Raw genomic sequence first — 17507 nt, 5'->3', positions numbered from 1 at the left:
CACTGAATCATGACCTCTGTCACTGAACCCTGAACTCTGTCACTGAACCGTAATCTCTGTCACTGACCTATGACCTCTGTCAGTGACCTGTGACCTCTGCCACTGAACCCTGAACTCTGTCACTGAACCCTGAACTCTGTCACTGACCCATGACCTCTGTCACTGAACCGTGACCTCTGTCACTGAACCCTGAACTGTCACTGAACCCTGAACTCTGTCACTGACCCGTGACTTCTGCCACTGAACCGTGACTTCTGCCACTGAACCATGAACTCTGTCACTGAATTGTGACCTGTCACTGAACCCTGACCTCTGTTACTGAACCCTGACCTCTGTTACTGAACCCTGAACTTTGTCACTGACCTGTGACCTCTGTCACTGAACCCTGACCTCTGTCACTGAACCCTGAACTCTGTCACTGACCCATAACCTCTATCACTGAACCCTGACCTCTGTCACTGAACCCTGACCTCTGCCACTGACCCGTGACCTCTGTCACTGAACCCTGAACTCTGTCACTGACCCGTGACCTCTGTCACTGAACCGTGACCACTGGGTCACTCGCTAAAGTTGCTACCTGACTAGCTAAGCATTTTCTCTTCTGTTTCAGATTTCCGGTATAGAATCATAGAATCCTTATCAGGCAGAAGGAGCCATGTGGCCTTTCGAGTCTGCATCGACTCTCCAACAGAATATCTTACCCAGGCCCAGCCCCGTCCCAATCCCGTAACCCCACGTATTTACCCCACTAATCCCCCTAACCTACATAATCTTGGGACACTAAGGGACAATTTAGCATGGCCAATCCATCTAACCTGTACATCTTTGGACTGTGGGAGGAAACTGGAGCACCCAGAGGAAACCCACGCAGACACGAGGAGAACGTGCAAACTCCACACAGACAGTGACCCAAGCTGGGAATTGAACCCGGGTCCCTGGCGCTGTGAGGCAGCAGTGCTAACCACTGTGCCACCATGCCGCCCTGTGTCACCGTGCCGCCCTTATCCGCAGTATTTTGTCGGAAGTTCTTTAGATGCTTTGGTTAGGCTGAGATTCCCAAAAGGGTGATTAAATCCTCGTCTCTCTCTCTCTCTCACAGGGAATGCTGATGTATGCACACCGGAACAGTATAAGGACTGCGCGGACCCAGCCTTGGGTACGTTCCCACAGCCAGTGATGCTCTCCTCACAGCAAGTGTTGCTGATTCACCCGACAGACCCAACCACCCCCCCCTCCCCAAAATGCCCTCAACCACTGGTCACCCACCACTTCCATCCTCAGTGTCCCACCTTCCACAGCCAATCAGAATTTGAATAGATTCTTCCTTACCTAATTGGACAATTCTTGACCAGATGGGTTTTATGACAATCGGCAATGGTTACATGGTCATCATTGGACTTCTAATTGAATTAAAATTTCACCATCTGCCATGGTGGGATTTGAACCCAGGTCCCAGATCTTGGGATCTCTGGATTACAAGGCCCCAGTGACAATACCACTACACCACTGCCTCCCTCTCATTCCTCAAGAGCCCAGAGCAATCCTGGATCTCCTAAATTCTGTAAGAGGTCTCACAACACCAGGTTAAAGTCCAACAGGTTTATTTGGAATCACAAGCTTTCGGAGCACTGCTCCTTCATCAGGTGAGTGGAGAGGTGGGTTTCACAAACACGGCATATATAGACACAGACTCAATCGCAAGGTAATGGTTGGAATGCGAGTCTTCACAGGTAATCCTAAATTCTAGCTGAGGTTCGGTTTCTGGCTCAGTGTAGGACTGAGACAGTCCCGACCAGACTAACTCAGGGGTCAATGCTGGGGCAGAGGTTGAGTTTGGTACCTGTTATTCACAGAGTGACAGACAACTCAGATTATTATCCAGAACTGGATAAAACAGGAAGGTTTACTCCAGAGTAAACTCCAGAGCTCTACGCAGGCAGCAACATCCATTTTAAAATAACTCATTCTCGGGATCTGGGCGTCGCTGGCTGGGCCAACACTTGTTGCCCATCCCTAGTTGCTCTTGAGAAGGTGGTGGTGAGCTGCCTTCTTGAATCGCTGCTGTCCATCAGGTGTAGGTACACCCACAGTGCTGTTAGGGAGGGATTTTGACCCAGCAACAGTGAAGGAACAGTGATATATTTCCAAGTCAGGGTGATGAGTGGCTTGGAGGGGAACCTCCAGGGTGGTGGTGTTCCCAGGTATCTGCTGCCCTTGTCCTTCTAGATGGAAGTGCTCATGGGTTTGGAAGGTGCTGTCTAAGGAACCTTGATGAGTTCCTGCAGTGCATCTTGTGGATGGTACACACTGCTGCTACTGTGTCAGTGGTTGAGGGAATGAATCATAGAATCCCTACATGTGCAGAAGGAGGCCATTTGGCCCATCGAGTCTGCACCGACAACAATCCTATCCAGGCCCTATCCCCATAACCCCATGTATTTACCCTGCTAATCCCCCTGACACTAAGGGACAATTTAATATGGCCAATCCACCTAACCCGAATATTGAAGATATTGGATGGGGTGCCAATCAAGCAGCTGCTTTGTCCTGGATGGTATCAATCTTCTTGAGTGTTGTTGGAGCTGCACCCATCCAGGCAAGTGGGGAGTATTCCATCACACTCCTGACTTGTGCCCTGTAGATGGTGGGCTGGATTGGGTGGTACTCTGGTGTTTAGGAGCATTGTCTCTGTGAGCAAGCGAGTTTACAGAGCACGCCTCACCAAGGTCAGACCAGAGTGAGGGAAAGCAGCATGTAGAGAGGCTTTGGGCTCAGCTGTGATGCCCCCACAGTTGAATAATTTGGACTCATTGGTAAAGGACGGCCTTTGGCAGCCAGTGCTGATCCCCAACAAGGGGCAGGATCCTCAGGGCAGGGTTCATTGGGATAGCTTCAGTTCACAGCTGGGAAACCAGCCAGGGAAACATCTCCGTGACTCATTCACTCTCACCATCGTTCTTCCCTCTCCGAGTCTCTACAGCCTTTTAGACAGAACATTGAATAACTGCCATTCAGCACGAACTCTTCCTGCCCCTAATCCCACCTTCTCTCCAAAACCCCTCCCCCCTAAACCCCCCTCCCCCTAAATGCACCCTCCCCCCAAATGCCCTCTCCCCCAAACCTCCTCCCCCCTACCCTCCCCCAAATGCACTTCCCCTAAACACCCCAAACCCCCTCCCCCTCTCCCCAAACCCCCCTCCACCCCAAATCCCCCTCCCCCAAACCCCCCCTCCCCACCCTCTCTATAAAGTGAGCACTGTTCTGTGTAAGGTTTCACATTTCTCCCCGTGTGTCAGCCTGTTGAGGACTTGGCTGTACTGTCGCTGAACTGACTGCTCTCACACAGCGGTAACTGTGGATGGAGACATAAGGTTGTTTGGCTTAGGACTGGGAGCCTGGACGGGGAAGAATTTATAAAATGCGTACAGGAAGGTTCTTTGGAACAATATGTTGACAGTTCAACTAGAGAGGGGGCTATACTGGACCTAGTACTGGGGAATGAGCCCGATCAGGTCATCAAAGTTTCAGTGGAGGAACATGTGGCAAATAGTGACCACAATTCTGTAAACTTTAGGATAGTAATGGAAAAAGATGAGTGTTGTCCTATGGGTAAGGTGCTGAATTGGGGGAAGGCTAACTACAGCCAGATTAGGCAGGATTTGGTGGCTGTTGATTGGGAGAGGCTGTTCGAGGGTAAATCCACATCTGGCATGTGGGAATCTTTTAAGGAGCAGTTGATAGGACTGCAGGACAGGCATGTGCCTGTAAAGAGGAAGGATAGGAAAGGTAGGATTCGGGAGCCGTGGATAACCAGTGAAATCGTGGGTCTAATCAAAAAGAAAAAAGAGGCATATATGAGGTCCAGGCAGTTAAAAACAGATGGAGCACTGGAGGAATACAGAGAAAGTAGAAAAGAACTCAAACAGGGAGTTAGAAGGGCAAAAAGGGGCCACGAAATGTCCTTGGCAGACAGGATTAAGGAGAATCCTAAGTCATTTTATACATATGTTAGGAACAAGAGGGTTGTTAGGGAAAGAATCGGATCTCTCAGGGACAAAGGAGGGGAATTATGCTTAGAACCAAAGGAAGTAGGAGAGATCCTAAACGAATACTTTGCATCAGTATTCACAAAGGAGAGGGATATGTTGACTGATAGTGACTCAGAGAGATGTGTTGACCCGTTAGAAAAAATCTCAATTACAAGGGAGGAAGTGTTAGGTTTTTTAGGAAACATTAAGACAGACAAATCCCCAGGGCCAGATGGCATCTATCCTAGACTCCTCAGGGAGGCAAAAGATGAAATTGCTGGGCCTCTAACAGAAATCTTTGTCTCTTCACTGGACACAGGTGAGGTCCCAGAGGATTGGAGGTTGGCAAATGTGGTCCCGTTATTTAAGAAGGGTAGCAAGGATAACCCGTGTAATTATAGGCCGGTGAGCTTGATGTCCGTGGTAGGGAAATTGTTGGAGAAGGTTCTTAGAGATAGGATATATGCGCATTTAGAACTGAATAATCTCATTAGCGATAGACAGCATGGTTTTGTACGAGGGAGGTCATGCCTCACAAATTTGGTTGAGTTTTTTGAGGAGGTGACAAAAACGATTGACGAGGGATGGGCCGTGGATGTCGTCTATATGGATTTTAGTAAAGCGTTTGACAAGGTCCCTCATGTCAGGCTGGTGCAAAAGGTTAAATCTCACAGGATAAAAGGTGAGCTAACTAGATGGGTGGAGAACTGGCTTAGCCATAGAAGACAGAGGGTAACAGTGGAGGGGTCTTTTTCCGGCTGGAGGTCTGTGACTAGTGGTGTTCCACAGGGCTCTGTACTGGGACCTCTGCTGTTTGTAATATATATAAATGATTTGGAGGAAGATGTAACTGGTGTGATCAGTAAGTTTGCGGACGACACAAAAATTGCTGGAGTTGCGGATAGTGATGAACATTGTCAGAGAATACAGCAGGATATAGATAGGCTGGAACATTGGGCGGAGAAATGGCAGATGGGATTTAATCCAGATAAATGCGAAGTGATGCATTTCGGTAGATCTAATGTAAGGGGGAGCTATACAATAAATGGCAGAACCATCAGGAGTATAGACACACATAGGGACCTGGGTGTACAAGTCCACAGATCCTTAAAGGTGGCAGCACAGGTGGAGAGGATGGTCAAGAGGCATATGGCATGCTTGCCTTTATTGGACGGGGCACAGAATATAAAAGTTGGCATATGATGTTGCAGCTGTATAGAACGCTGGTTAGGCCACATTTGGAATACTGCGTCCAGTTCTGGTCGCCACACTACCAGAAGGACATGGAGGCTTTGGAGAGAGTACAGAAAAGGTTTACCAGGATGTTGCCTGGCATGGAGGGTCTTAGCTATGAGGAGAGATTGGGTAAACTGGGGTTGTTCTCCCTGGAAAGACGGAGGATGAGGGGCGACCTAATAGAGGTGTATAAAATTATGAAGGGCATAGATAGGGTAAACAGTGGGAAGCTTTTTCCCAGGTCGGAGGTGACGAACACAAGGGGTCACGGGTTCAAGGTGAGGGGGGCAAGGTTCAACACAGATGTCAGGGGGACGTATTTTACATAGAGGGTTGTGGGGGCCTGGAATGCACTGCCAAGAAGGTGATTGAGGCGGACACGCTGGGATCGTTTAAGACTTATCTAGATAGCCACATGAACAGACTGGGAATAGAGGGATACGAACGAATGGTCTAGTTGGGCACATGAGCGGCGCAGGCTTGGAGGGCCGAAGGGCCTGTTCCTGTGCTGTATTGTTCTTTGTTATTGGAAGTTGAATAATCATCATCCTTCCCTCCGAATTTCCAATTCCGCCATTCCCAATCCCTCACCTCCTTTATTTCTCCTCCCTCTCTTTCTCGCTTTGTGCATCTCTCTAACCCTCTATCACACACTCTCTCTATCCCCACCTCCCTTCTTGTCTTTTTCTATTCCTATCCACCTTGCTCTGTCTCTCTCTACATCTCTTCTCTCTGTTTCTTTCTCTCACTCTATGTTCTTTTCTCGTTCCCCATCCCTCTTCACATCTGTTTCCCACTCTGTTTCTATCCCTCCCTGTTTTTACTCATTCTCTCTCTCGCTTTCCCTCTCTCCACTATCCTTTTTCTCACTATCGTCTCTCTCACTCCCCCCCTCTCTCTCATTCCCTCTATCCTCTCTCTCACTCCCCCCATCCTCTCTCTCTCTCCCCCTATCCTCTCTCTCTCATTCCCCCTATCCTCTCTCTCTCATTCCCCCTATCCTCTCTCTCTCATTCCCCCTGTCCTCTCTCTCTCTCTCTCCCCTATCCTCTCTCTCCCCCTATCCTCTCTCTCTCTCCCCCATCCTCTCTCTCACTCCCCCTATCCTCTCTCTCTCCCCCTATCCTCTCTCTCTCTCCCCCTATCCTCTCTCTCTCTCCCCCTATCCTCTCTCTCATTCCCTCTATCCTCTCACTCCCCCTATCCTCTCTCTCTCTCCCCCTATCCTCTCTCTCTCCCCCATCCTCACTCTCCCCCCTATCCTCTCTCTCTCCCCCCCATCCTCTCTCTCTCTCCCCCTATCCTCTCTCTCTCTCCCCCTATCCTCTCTCTCTCTCTCTATTTCAGAGTTTCTGGTGGAACAGGACAGTAGTTACTGTATGTGTGAGACTCCCTGCAATGTGACACGATTCGGGAAGGAGATTTCCATGGTGAAGATTCCCAGCAAAGCCTCAGCAAAATTCCTGGCCAAAAAATTCAATCGATCAGAGCAATATATCATGTGAGTATTCCAGGAGAATCACTCGGGGCAGGAGCGGAGGGAGGCAGCAGGAAGGGGATTAGGAATAGAGAAGGAATGGGAGGGGAAGGCAGGGGGAGAGGGGTTGGAAAGGGGAGGGTATGGGAGGTGGGGGGAGACGAGAGGGAGGAGAAATGGGAGAGAGAGACGGAGAGTGTGGGATTGTGGAGATGGGAGGGGGAAGAGTGTGGGGCCTATGGGGGAGGGGATGGGGGAGGAGATGGGAGGGGGAAGAGTGTGGGGACTATGGGGGAGGGGATGGGGAGGGGAGGAGATGGGAAGGGGAAGAGTGTGGGGATTATGGGGGAGGGGATGTGGAGGGGAGGAGATGGAAGGGGGAAGAGTGTGGGGACTATGGGGAGGGGATGGGGAGGGGTGGGAGGGGGAAGAGTGTGGGGATTATGGGGAGGGGATGGGGAGGGGAGGAGATGGGAAGGGGAAGAGTGTGGGGATTATGGAGGAGGGGATGTGGAGGGGAGGAGATGGAAGGGGGAAGAGTGTGGGGACTATGGGGAGGGGATGGGGAGGGGTGGGAGGGGGAAGAGTGTGGGGATTATGGGGAGGGGATGGGGAGGGGAGGGGTGGGAGGGGGAAGAGTGTGGGGATTATGGGGGAGGGGATGTGGAGGGGAGGAGATGGAAGGGGGAAGAGTGTGGGGACTATGGGGAGGGGTTGGGGAGGGGTAAGAGTGTGGGGATTATGGGGAGGGGATGTGGAGGGGAGGGGTGGGAGGGGGAAGAGTGTGGGGATTATGGGGGAGGGGATGGGGAGGGGAGGGGTGGGAGGGGGAAGTGTGCGGGATTGTGGGATGGGAGGGGGATGCTCTCTGTCTCACTCACTCTTTCTGTCATTCTCTCATGTGCGGAGGGGAGATGGGGAGGGGGTTCTCTTTCTCTCCTACACTCTCTTTCTCATTCTCTCTCTCTCTCCTACAATATCATTCTCTCTCTCTCTGCTAGTCTCATTCTCTCTTTCTCTCACTCTCTCTCTCCCAGTCTCATTCTTTCTCTCTTCTACGTTCTCATTCTCTCTCTTACACTCTCATTCTCTCTCTCCTAGTCTCACTCTCTCTTTCTTTCACTCTCTCTTTCTCTCTCTCCTGCATGTCTCACTCTCTCTCACTCTCTCTCACTCCCTCTCTCACTTTCTCTCACTCTCTTTCTCTCTCACTCCCTCTCTTTCTCTCACTCTCTCTCTCTTTCTCTCTCTCCTACAGTCTCTCTCTCTCTCTCTCTTTCTCTCTGTCCTAGTCTCACTCTCTCTCTCTCACTCTCTTTCTCTCACTCTCACTTTCTCTCTCTCTCACTCTCTTTCTCTCACTCCCTCTCTCTCACTCTCTCTCTTTCTCTCACTCTCTCTCTTTCTCTCACTCTCTCTTTCTCTCACTCTCTCTCTCTCATTCTCTCTCTCTTTCTCTCTCTCTCACTCTGTCTCTCTCTCTCTGTCTTTCTCACTGTCTTTCTCTCTCTTTCTCTCTCTCTCTCTCACTCTCTCTCTCTCTCATTCTCTCTCACTCTCTCTCTCACTGTCTTTCTCTCTCTCTCTCTCTGTCTCTCTCACTGTCTTTCTCACTCTCTCTCTCACTGTCTCTCTCTCTCACTCTTTCACTGTCTTTCTCTCTCTCTCTCTCTCTCTCTCACTCTCTCTCTCTCTCTCTCACTGTCTCTCTCTCTCACTCTCTCTCTTACTCTCTCTCACTCTGTCTTCTTTTTCCTCAGGGACAATATTCTGGTTTTGGACATTTTTTTTGAAGCTCTTAACTACGAGACCATTGAACAGAAGAAAGCCTATGAGGTTGCAGGACTACTCGGTGAGTGTTCCCATGGAAACCAGCTCCATGATGAGGGTCTTTCTCGGGATGGAGTTTCTGGCTTTAGGGGCATCCACGCTGAGTTTGATGATATCACACCGGTTCCCGGGAGGAAGCCAAGCTCAGCCCCACCGAACGATGACCTCAGCTGTTAATGAATTCAGAGTCAGGATGTCACCAGCCACTTCCTACTCATTTTATAAACACCATCCAGGACAAAGCAGCCCCGATTGATTGATAGCCCACCTCCATCCATACTCATTCTCTCCCTCACCCACACAGTGGCAGCCGTGTGTACCACCTACAAGATGCACTGCAGAACCCACCAAAGTTCCTTAGCAGCACCTTCCAAACCCATGACCTCCACCACCGAGAAGGACAAGAGCAGCAGATATCTGGGAACACCACCACCTGGAGGTTCCCCTCCAAGCCACTCACCACCCTGACTTGGAAATATATCGGCTGTTCCTTCACTGTCACTGGGTCAAAATCCTGGAACGCTCTCCCTCCCTATTGTCCATTAGAGTTTTGACACTTGCTAAAGTTGTGACGATAAGGTCACCATATTTTCCACGTGATACAAAATACAAAAAGACTGATACACTCCTTGCCAGAGTCAGGAAAATGACTTTAGAAAGATTTCCAAATACACAGCAATTCTGCTGCATGCATACTCTGAGGGTGGTGACAATCTGTTAACTGAAGCGCTCTGTTTCTGAGTGTGCTCCAGTCTAGTCATTTTGGGGTTGGAGAGTGAGAGAGATATATGGGGATGGACTTTCCATTGGGGGAGCAGGAGCATAACAGGAGGCTGAAGCAGCCAGCCTCAAACCCACTAATGACATGGAAATGACATTTAATTGGTATTCATCAGGTTCCCGCCCCCTATGGTCAGGAACCTGATTGGTTCCAGCAAAGTGGACAAGGAGAGTTGCACCCAGCAAGAATCCCATTTTTGCCCAAACGCCTGATTCAACAGGCCATCACGTTCCTTGAGAGGGTCTATCAGCCCTGGAGGAGCACCCCCTCTGTCTCTCTCCATCCCCAATCTCTCTCTCTCTCTCCCCAATACCAATCTCTATGTCTCTCCATCCCCAATCTCTTTCTCTCTCCCTATCCCCAATCTCTGTCTCCCTCCCTATCCCCAATCTCTGTCTCTCTCTCTCCATCCCCAATCTTTCTCTCCATCCTCAATCTCTCTCTCTCCCCAGTACCAATCTCTATTCTCTCTCCCTCTCTCCATCCCCAATCTTTCTCTCTCTCTCTCTCTATCCTCAATCTCTCTCTCTCTCCACTCCCAATCTCTCTCTCTCTCTCCATCCCCAATCTCTCTCCATCCCCGATCTCTCTCTCCCTATCCCCAATCTCTGTCTCTCTCTCTCTTTCCCCAATACCAATCTCTCTCTCTCTCCATCCTCAATCTCTCTCTCACTCTCCGCTCCCAATCTCTCTCTCTATTCCCAGTTCCTGATGTTACTGTTCCTCCCTACCAGCTCTCCTCTGAGCCTTGATAGATCCTTTGTCTATCTGTGACGTATTTAATGAAGTCTTCACAATGCTGAGTTTTTTGTTTTCTAGGTGATATTGGAGGACAGATGGGCCTATTTATTGGAGCCAGTATTTTAACCATCTTGGAAATTTTTGATTATTTGTACGAGGTAAGACCAGGCTTGTGTTCCTGTTTATCAGATTGAAACCTCTCACAATGCAGCATCTCTCCCTCTGACTCTCTCCCTCTGACTCTCTCCCTCTGACTCTCTCTCCCTCTCTCTCCCTCAGTCTCTCTCTCCCTCTGACTCTCTCTCCCTCTCTCTCCCTCAGTCTCTCTCTCCCGCTGACTCTCTCTCTCTCTCTCTATCTGACTCTTTCTATCTGTCTCTCTCTCCTTCTGACTCTCTCTCTCCCTCTGACTCTCTCTCTCTCTATCTGACTCTTTCTCTCTATCTGTCTGTCTCTCTCTCCCTCTGACTCTCTCTCCCTCCGACTCTCTCTGTCTATCTGACTCTCTCTATCTGACTCTTTCTCTCTATATGTCTCTCTCTCTCTCTCCATCTGACTCTCTCTATCTGATTCTCTCCATCTGATTCTCTCCCTCTGACTCTCTCCCTCTGACTCTCTCTGACTCTTTCTCTCTCTCTATCTGACTCTCTCCATCTGACTCCCTCTCCCTATCTGTCTCTCACTCTGGCACTCTTTCTCTCAGTAATCTCTCTCTCTCTCGCCATGAGTCCCTCTGATTGTGTTTTTCTGTTTGCACTCCAGGTTTTTAAAGACAAGATGTCCAGTTTTGTAAAACGCAAGAAAAGGCCTAAGAGAAGCCACAGTGACAATCTGGTAAAAAAAACCCCAGCAGCATAAATAAAAGCTTATATTCTGTGAAACTGAGAGGGTTAAAGGGGGTGATCTGATCAAAGTGTTCAAGATATGAAGGGGAATGGATGGGTTGCTATTTCTGTGGTGTCCGGGGTGGGGGCAGAATCAGAGACAAAGCTTCCAGGAGTTAAATTTAGAATCATTTCTCCACACGAGGATGGCAGAGGTTTGGAATTCTCCTCCACAAGGAGCAGATAATACTGGCTTAATGATTCATTTAAATCTGAGATTGATAGACTTTTGTTTCCCAAAACGTATTAAGGGAAATGGGGAAAAGGTGGGAACGAGAATTCAATCAAAATGATCTCAGTGGAAAAGTGAAACAGGTTCAAGAGGCTTTCTCCTGTTCCTGTGTCGCTAAACACCCCATCAAACAAACCCACACCCACAATCCACACCCACAATCCACATCCACACCCACAATCCACACCCACACCCCACCCACACCCACAATCCACACCCACAATCCACACCCACACCCACACCCACAATCCACACCCACACCCCACCCACAATCCACACCCACAATCCACACCCACACCCACACCCACAATCCACACCCACACCCACACCCACAATCCACACCCACACCCCACCCACACCCACAATCCACACCCACAATCCACATCCACACCCACACCCCACCCACACCCACAATCCACACCCACAATCCACACCCACACCCACACCCACAATCCACACCCACACCCCACCCACACCCACAATCCACACCCACAATCCACACCCACACCCACAATCCACACCCACACCCACAATCCACACCCACAATCCACATCCACACCCACAATCCACACCCACACCCACAATCCACACCCACACCCCACCCACACCCACAATCCACACCCACACCCACACCCACAATCCACACCCACACCCACAATCCACACCCACACCCACACCCCACCCACACCCACAATCCACACCCACAATCCACACCCACAATCCACACCCACACCCACACCCACAATCCACACCCACACCCCACCCACACCCACAATCCACACCCACACCCACAATCCACACCCACACCCCACCCACACCCACAATCCACACCCACACCCACAATCCACACCCACAATCCACACCCACACCCACAATCCACACCCACAATCCACACCCACACCCACACCCCACCCACACCCACAATCCACAATCCACACCCACAATCCACACCCACACCCACAATCCACACCCCACCCACACCCACAATCCACACCCCACCCACACCCAGACCCACAATCCACACCCACACCCCACCCAGACCCACAATCCACACCCACACCCACACCCCACCCACACCCACAATCCACACCCACACCCACAATCCACACCCACAATCCACACCCACACCCACACCCCACACCCACAATCCACACCCACACCCACAATCCACACCCACACCCCACCCACACCCACAATCCACACCCACAATCCACACCCACACCCACAATCCACACCCACACCCACACCCCACACCCACAATCCACACCCACACCCACAATCCACACCCACACCCCACCCACACCCACAATCCACACCCACAATCCACACCCACACCCACAATCCACACCCACACCCCACACCCACAATCCACACCCACACCCACAATCCACACCCACAATCCACACCCACACCCACACCCCACCCACAATCCACACCCACACCCACAATCCACACCCACACCCACAATCCACACCAACACCCACAATCCACATCCACACCCACAATCCACACCCACACCCACAATCCACACCCACACCCCACCCACACCCACAATCCACACCCACACCCACACCCACAATCCACACCCACAATCCACACCCACAATCCACACCCACACCCACAATCCACACCCACACCCCACCCACAATCCACACCCACACCCACAATCCACACCCACACCCCACCCACACCCACAATCCACACCCACACCCACAATCCACACCCGCACCCCACCCACACCCACATTCCACACGCACAAATCCATACAAATACCACAGTCCAAAATATGTGCTGGTTAGGGTGCATTGGCCATGCTAAATTCTCCCTCAGTGTATCTGAACAGGTGCCGGATTGTGGCGATTAGGGGATTTTCACAGTAACTTCATTGCAGTGTTAATGTAAGCCTATTTGTGGCACTAATAAATAAATTTAAAGAACTTAACTTGTATAAATACACAAGGATGTACAAAATATACATGCCTACACACAGAAATGCAGATAGAAATACACAGACGCACACAAATACACATGTACATGTGCAAATCCAAATACAAATACATAGGTTTACATACACACACACACACATGAAAATACACTATTTCTAGACCCAGGTACAAACATATGCACAGCAGAATGTACTCACACACGTGTTATCTGTGTCTATTACATATATATCCACAGGAATTTGTAGTTCTGGTGGGATGCGTTGACACCAGCCAATATAAAGTAGGGTTGTCCTTCTCGCGTGCCCACTAATGTCCACCCTCACTCTTTTGCAGAGTACCTGCGACACACTGAGGAGTCACTCAGAGAGTATGGCCTTCACCCCCAACATGCTGCCTCGCCACCCCACCCTGGGCAACTTTGAAGAGTTTGCCTGCTGACCCCAACGGGAGTTCCAGGGGGAGGCAAGGAGTCCCAACGCCACAGCAGGACCACGAGAGGGAGGGAGTATAAACACAATAAAGTTCCATTCAGAAATAAAAACACGCAGCAGAAACTGAGACTGTCTGAAAGCAAGACCATCAAGAAGCAAGAACGTGGGACAAAGCAGGCAACCCTAATGGATCCGTGAACCATTCACCAAAGTCCATCTGAAATTCAACTCCATCAGAGACACTGACTGTCAAACAGCCCTCTGCAAAGCCTGCCTGTCCCATCTTCAATATTCCTGTAATTAATGTACAGAACATTTATGGGAAGAGTAGCAGGCACAATACAAAACACGATACCAACGCAACCAGGCATCTGAACATTTTTTTAAATAATTTGATAAAGCTTTGATAAGTGCTTTATTTTGTTACCAACACTTAATACCAAATTCAGAGAGTAAGATTCCAGCCTCTCTTGGGCTCCCTCTGTCTCAGTCCTTCTCTCTGTTTTCCATTGGCCAAGGCGCGGTCCCATGATCTGGCAGCTGAGAATGAAACCACAATGGGGTTTCTCCAGATGCTGCCTATTGATAGGGAAGGAACAATTCCAACCAGGCTCACCCAGCAACCTCCCGAGCACCGGGTCTCAGCACTTTCCATGTATGAGGGTGGCACGGTGGCACAGTGGTTAGCACCGCTGCATCACAGTGCCAGGGACCCGGGTTGAATTCCAGCCTCGGGTCACTGTCTGTGGAGTTTGCACATTCTCCCCGTGTCTGCGTGGGTTTCTTCCGGGTGCTCCGGTTTCCTCCCACAGTCCAAAGATGTGCAGGTTAGGTGGATTGGCCATGCTAAATTGTCCCTGAAGTGTCCCAAGATATATAGGTTAGGGGGATTAGTGGGGTAAATATATGGGGTTAGGGGGTAACAGAAGCAGAAAATGCTGGAAAATCTCAGCAGGTCTGACAGCATCTGTGGAGAGAGAATGAGCCAACGTTTCGAGTCTGTGTGACCCTTCGTCAGAGCTGAGATTTTCTGTTTTTGTTTCAGATTCCAACATCCGCAGTATTTTGCCTTTATCTTAGGGTTATGGAGTAAGTCTGGGTAAGAGTTGGTGATGAATCAATGGGCCAAGTGGGACTGTAGGGATTCTGTGCTCTCACATAAGTGCTGCAACAACAGGGTGTTTGGTGAATTCTTGACACGCAAATCATTTCATCTCTTTCTTATCCTGATTCCCTCCGTCTGTCACTCACTCCCGGGGCTATCATTCACTCCCGGGGCTATCACTCACTCCCGGGACTATCACTCACTCCCGGGGCTATCACTCACTCCCGGGGCTATCACCCACTCCCGGGGCTATCACTCACTCCCGGGGCTATCACTCACTCCCGGGGCTATCACTCACTCCCGGGGTTATCACTCACTCCCGGGGCTATCACTCACTCTCGGGGCTATCACTCACTCCGGGGCTATCACTTGCTCCCGGGGCTATCACTCACTCTCGGGGCTATCACTCGCTCCCGGGGTTATCACTCACTCTCGGGGCTATCACTCACTCCCGGGACTATCACTCGCTCCCGGGGCTATCACTCACTCCCGGGGTTATCACTCACTCCCGGGACTATTACTCACTCCCGGGGTTATCACTCACTCCCGGGGTTATCACTCGCTCCCGGGGTTATCACTCGCTCCCGGGGTTATCACTCACTCCCGGGACTATCACTCACTCCCGGGACTATCACTCACTCCCGGGGTTATCACTCACTCTCGGGGCTATCACTCGCTCCCGGGGTTATCACTCACTCCCGGGGCTATCACTCACTCCCGGGGCTATCACTCACTCCCGGGACTATCACTCACTCCCGGGGTTATCACTCACTCCCGGGGCTATCACTCACTCCCGGGACTATTACTCACTCCCGGGGCTATCACTCACTCTCGGGGCTATCACTCACTCCCGGGGCTATCACTCGCTCCCGGGGCTATCACTCGCTCCCGGGGCTATCACTCACTCTCGGGGCTATCACTCGCTCCCGGGGTTATCACTCACTCTCGGGGCTATCACTCACTCCCGGGACTATCACTCACTCCCAGGGTTATCACTCACTCCCGGGGCTATCACTCACTCCCGGGGCTATCACTCACTCCCGGGGTTATCACTCGCTCCCGGGGCTATCACTCGCTCCCGGGGCTATCACTCACTCCCGAGATGGTGATGATTCCAGTTCTGTTGAATCTCTAATAAGATGGTCAACCAAACCACATCAGATGTGATTCTGTTGTGAAGGGGAGACAAACCTACGTGATTCTTTGACACTCCACACCTCAGTCCTGCCTTTGGCCAGAGACCAGACCAACAGTCGCTGAGGGGGAGCCTGTGCCCCTGCGACTGTGAATGACTAAGTTTGGGATTATTTTAATCTTCTGTCTTCCTTTGATCATTTAATAATGAAACCAAGATCAGAGCACAGCCTGGACAGAGGGGAGCAGTGATGGTCCAGATTGCGCCTTGTCCAGACTGATTATTGCATGCACTTGTTAGAAACAAATTAAATGTAGAAAGTATGGTCAGGTTATGTAAACTGTTCAAGTGTAGCACGGAGGATTCCATTGCCGTCACTTACTGCCAGAGTGAAAGGCAATATGGACAAAGGAATGTTGCAGAAAGGCCAGGCTGGTGTGAATATCCAGTAAGGTGTGTCACACCAGGTTAAAGTCCAACAGGTTTATTTGGTAGCAAAAGCCACTAGCTTTCGGAACAGGCTGTCCCTTCGTCAGGTGGGTGGGAGTTCTGATCACTGATCAATTTATTAAATTGAGTTTGTGTCTTTGTGCCCTGTTTGTGATCAGAACTCCCACCCACCTGGTGTTGTGAGACTTCTTACTGTGTTTTCCCCAGTCCAATGCCGACATCTCCACATCGTGAATATCCAGTCCCTGGCACAACCTGAGAATTTGGGTGTATTTTAAATTCACATTTGAAATTGTGTCCAATCCCTTCCTGTCCTCATTGCTCCCGATCTCTGTAATCACCTCCAGCCCTACCACCCTCCAAACTCACTGCACATCACCAATCCTGGCCTATTGAGCATCCCCCATTTAATCACTCCACCATTAGCAACCTCACCATCAGCTTCCTGAGGCCTTCACTCTAGAATTCTCTCCCTAAACTGCCTCAGCCTCTCACCGTACGCCGGCCTCTCTCTGCCTCGGCTTCTCTCTCTCTCTGCCCCAGCTTCTCTCTCTCTCTCTCGCACTGCCCCGGCCTCTCTCTGCCTCAGCCTCTCTCTCGCACTGCCCCGGCCTCTCTCTGCCTCAGCCTCTCTCTCTCACTGCCCCGGCCTCTCTCTCTCTGCCTTGGCCTCACTCTGCCCCTACCGCTCTCTCTCTCTGCCTTGGCCTCTCTCTCTCTCTCTCTACCTTGGCCTCTCTCTCTGTCTGCTTCTGGAACTTGGGGAAATAAATAGTGATGTCGTGAGGAGTGTACATATTACAGAGAAGGAGGTGCTGGAAGTCTTAAAGCACATCAAGGTAGATAAATCCCGGGACCTGATGAAGTGTATCCCAGGACATTGTGGGAGGCTAGGGAGGAAATTGCGGGTCCCTTGCCGAGATATTTGAATCATCGATTGTCACGGGTGAGGTGCCTGAAGATTGGAGAGGGGCAAATGTTGTGCTTTTGTTTAAAAAAGGGCTGCAGGGAAAAGCCTGGGAACTACAGGCCAGTGAGCCTCACATCTGTGGTGGGTAAATTGTTGGAAGGTATTTTGAGAGACGGGATCTACAGGCATTTAGAGATGCAAGGACTGATTAGGGGCAGTCAGCATGGCTTTGTGAGTGGAAAATCATGTCTCACAAATTTGATTGAGTTTTTTGAAGGGGTAACCAAGGTAGATGAGGGCAGTGCAGTTGATGTTGTCTAC

The 17507-nt window shown here is 50.6% G+C and overlaps 1 protein-coding gene across 1 annotated transcript in view; it reads left to right on the top strand.

The window, feature by feature from the left end:
* LOC144486066 (acid-sensing ion channel 1C-like) overlaps nucleotides 1–13593 on the top strand; it is a 123923-nt gene extending 110330 nt beyond the window's left edge. Inside the window, exons 5-10 of the mRNA XM_078204174.1 lie at nucleotides 1100–1156; nucleotides 6612–6765; nucleotides 8502–8593; nucleotides 10172–10251; nucleotides 10856–10927; nucleotides 13489–13593. Of these exons, the coding sequence (XP_078060300.1) occupies nucleotides 1100–1156; nucleotides 6612–6765; nucleotides 8502–8593; nucleotides 10172–10251; nucleotides 10856–10927; nucleotides 13489–13593 (560 nt within the window). The remainder of the gene's footprint in view (nucleotides 1–1099; nucleotides 1157–6611; nucleotides 6766–8501; nucleotides 8594–10171; nucleotides 10252–10855; nucleotides 10928–13488) is intronic.
* Nucleotides 13594–17507: the final 3914 nt, after the last annotated feature.

The sequence above is a fragment of the Mustelus asterias genome, unplaced genomic scaffold, assembly GCF_964213995.1.
Source record: "Mustelus asterias unplaced genomic scaffold, sMusAst1.hap1.1 HAP1_SCAFFOLD_282, whole genome shotgun sequence".
Lineage (NCBI taxonomy): Eukaryota > Metazoa > Chordata > Chondrichthyes > Carcharhiniformes > Triakidae > Mustelus > Mustelus asterias.
This window is presented reverse-complemented; position numbering and strand designations above follow the sequence as displayed.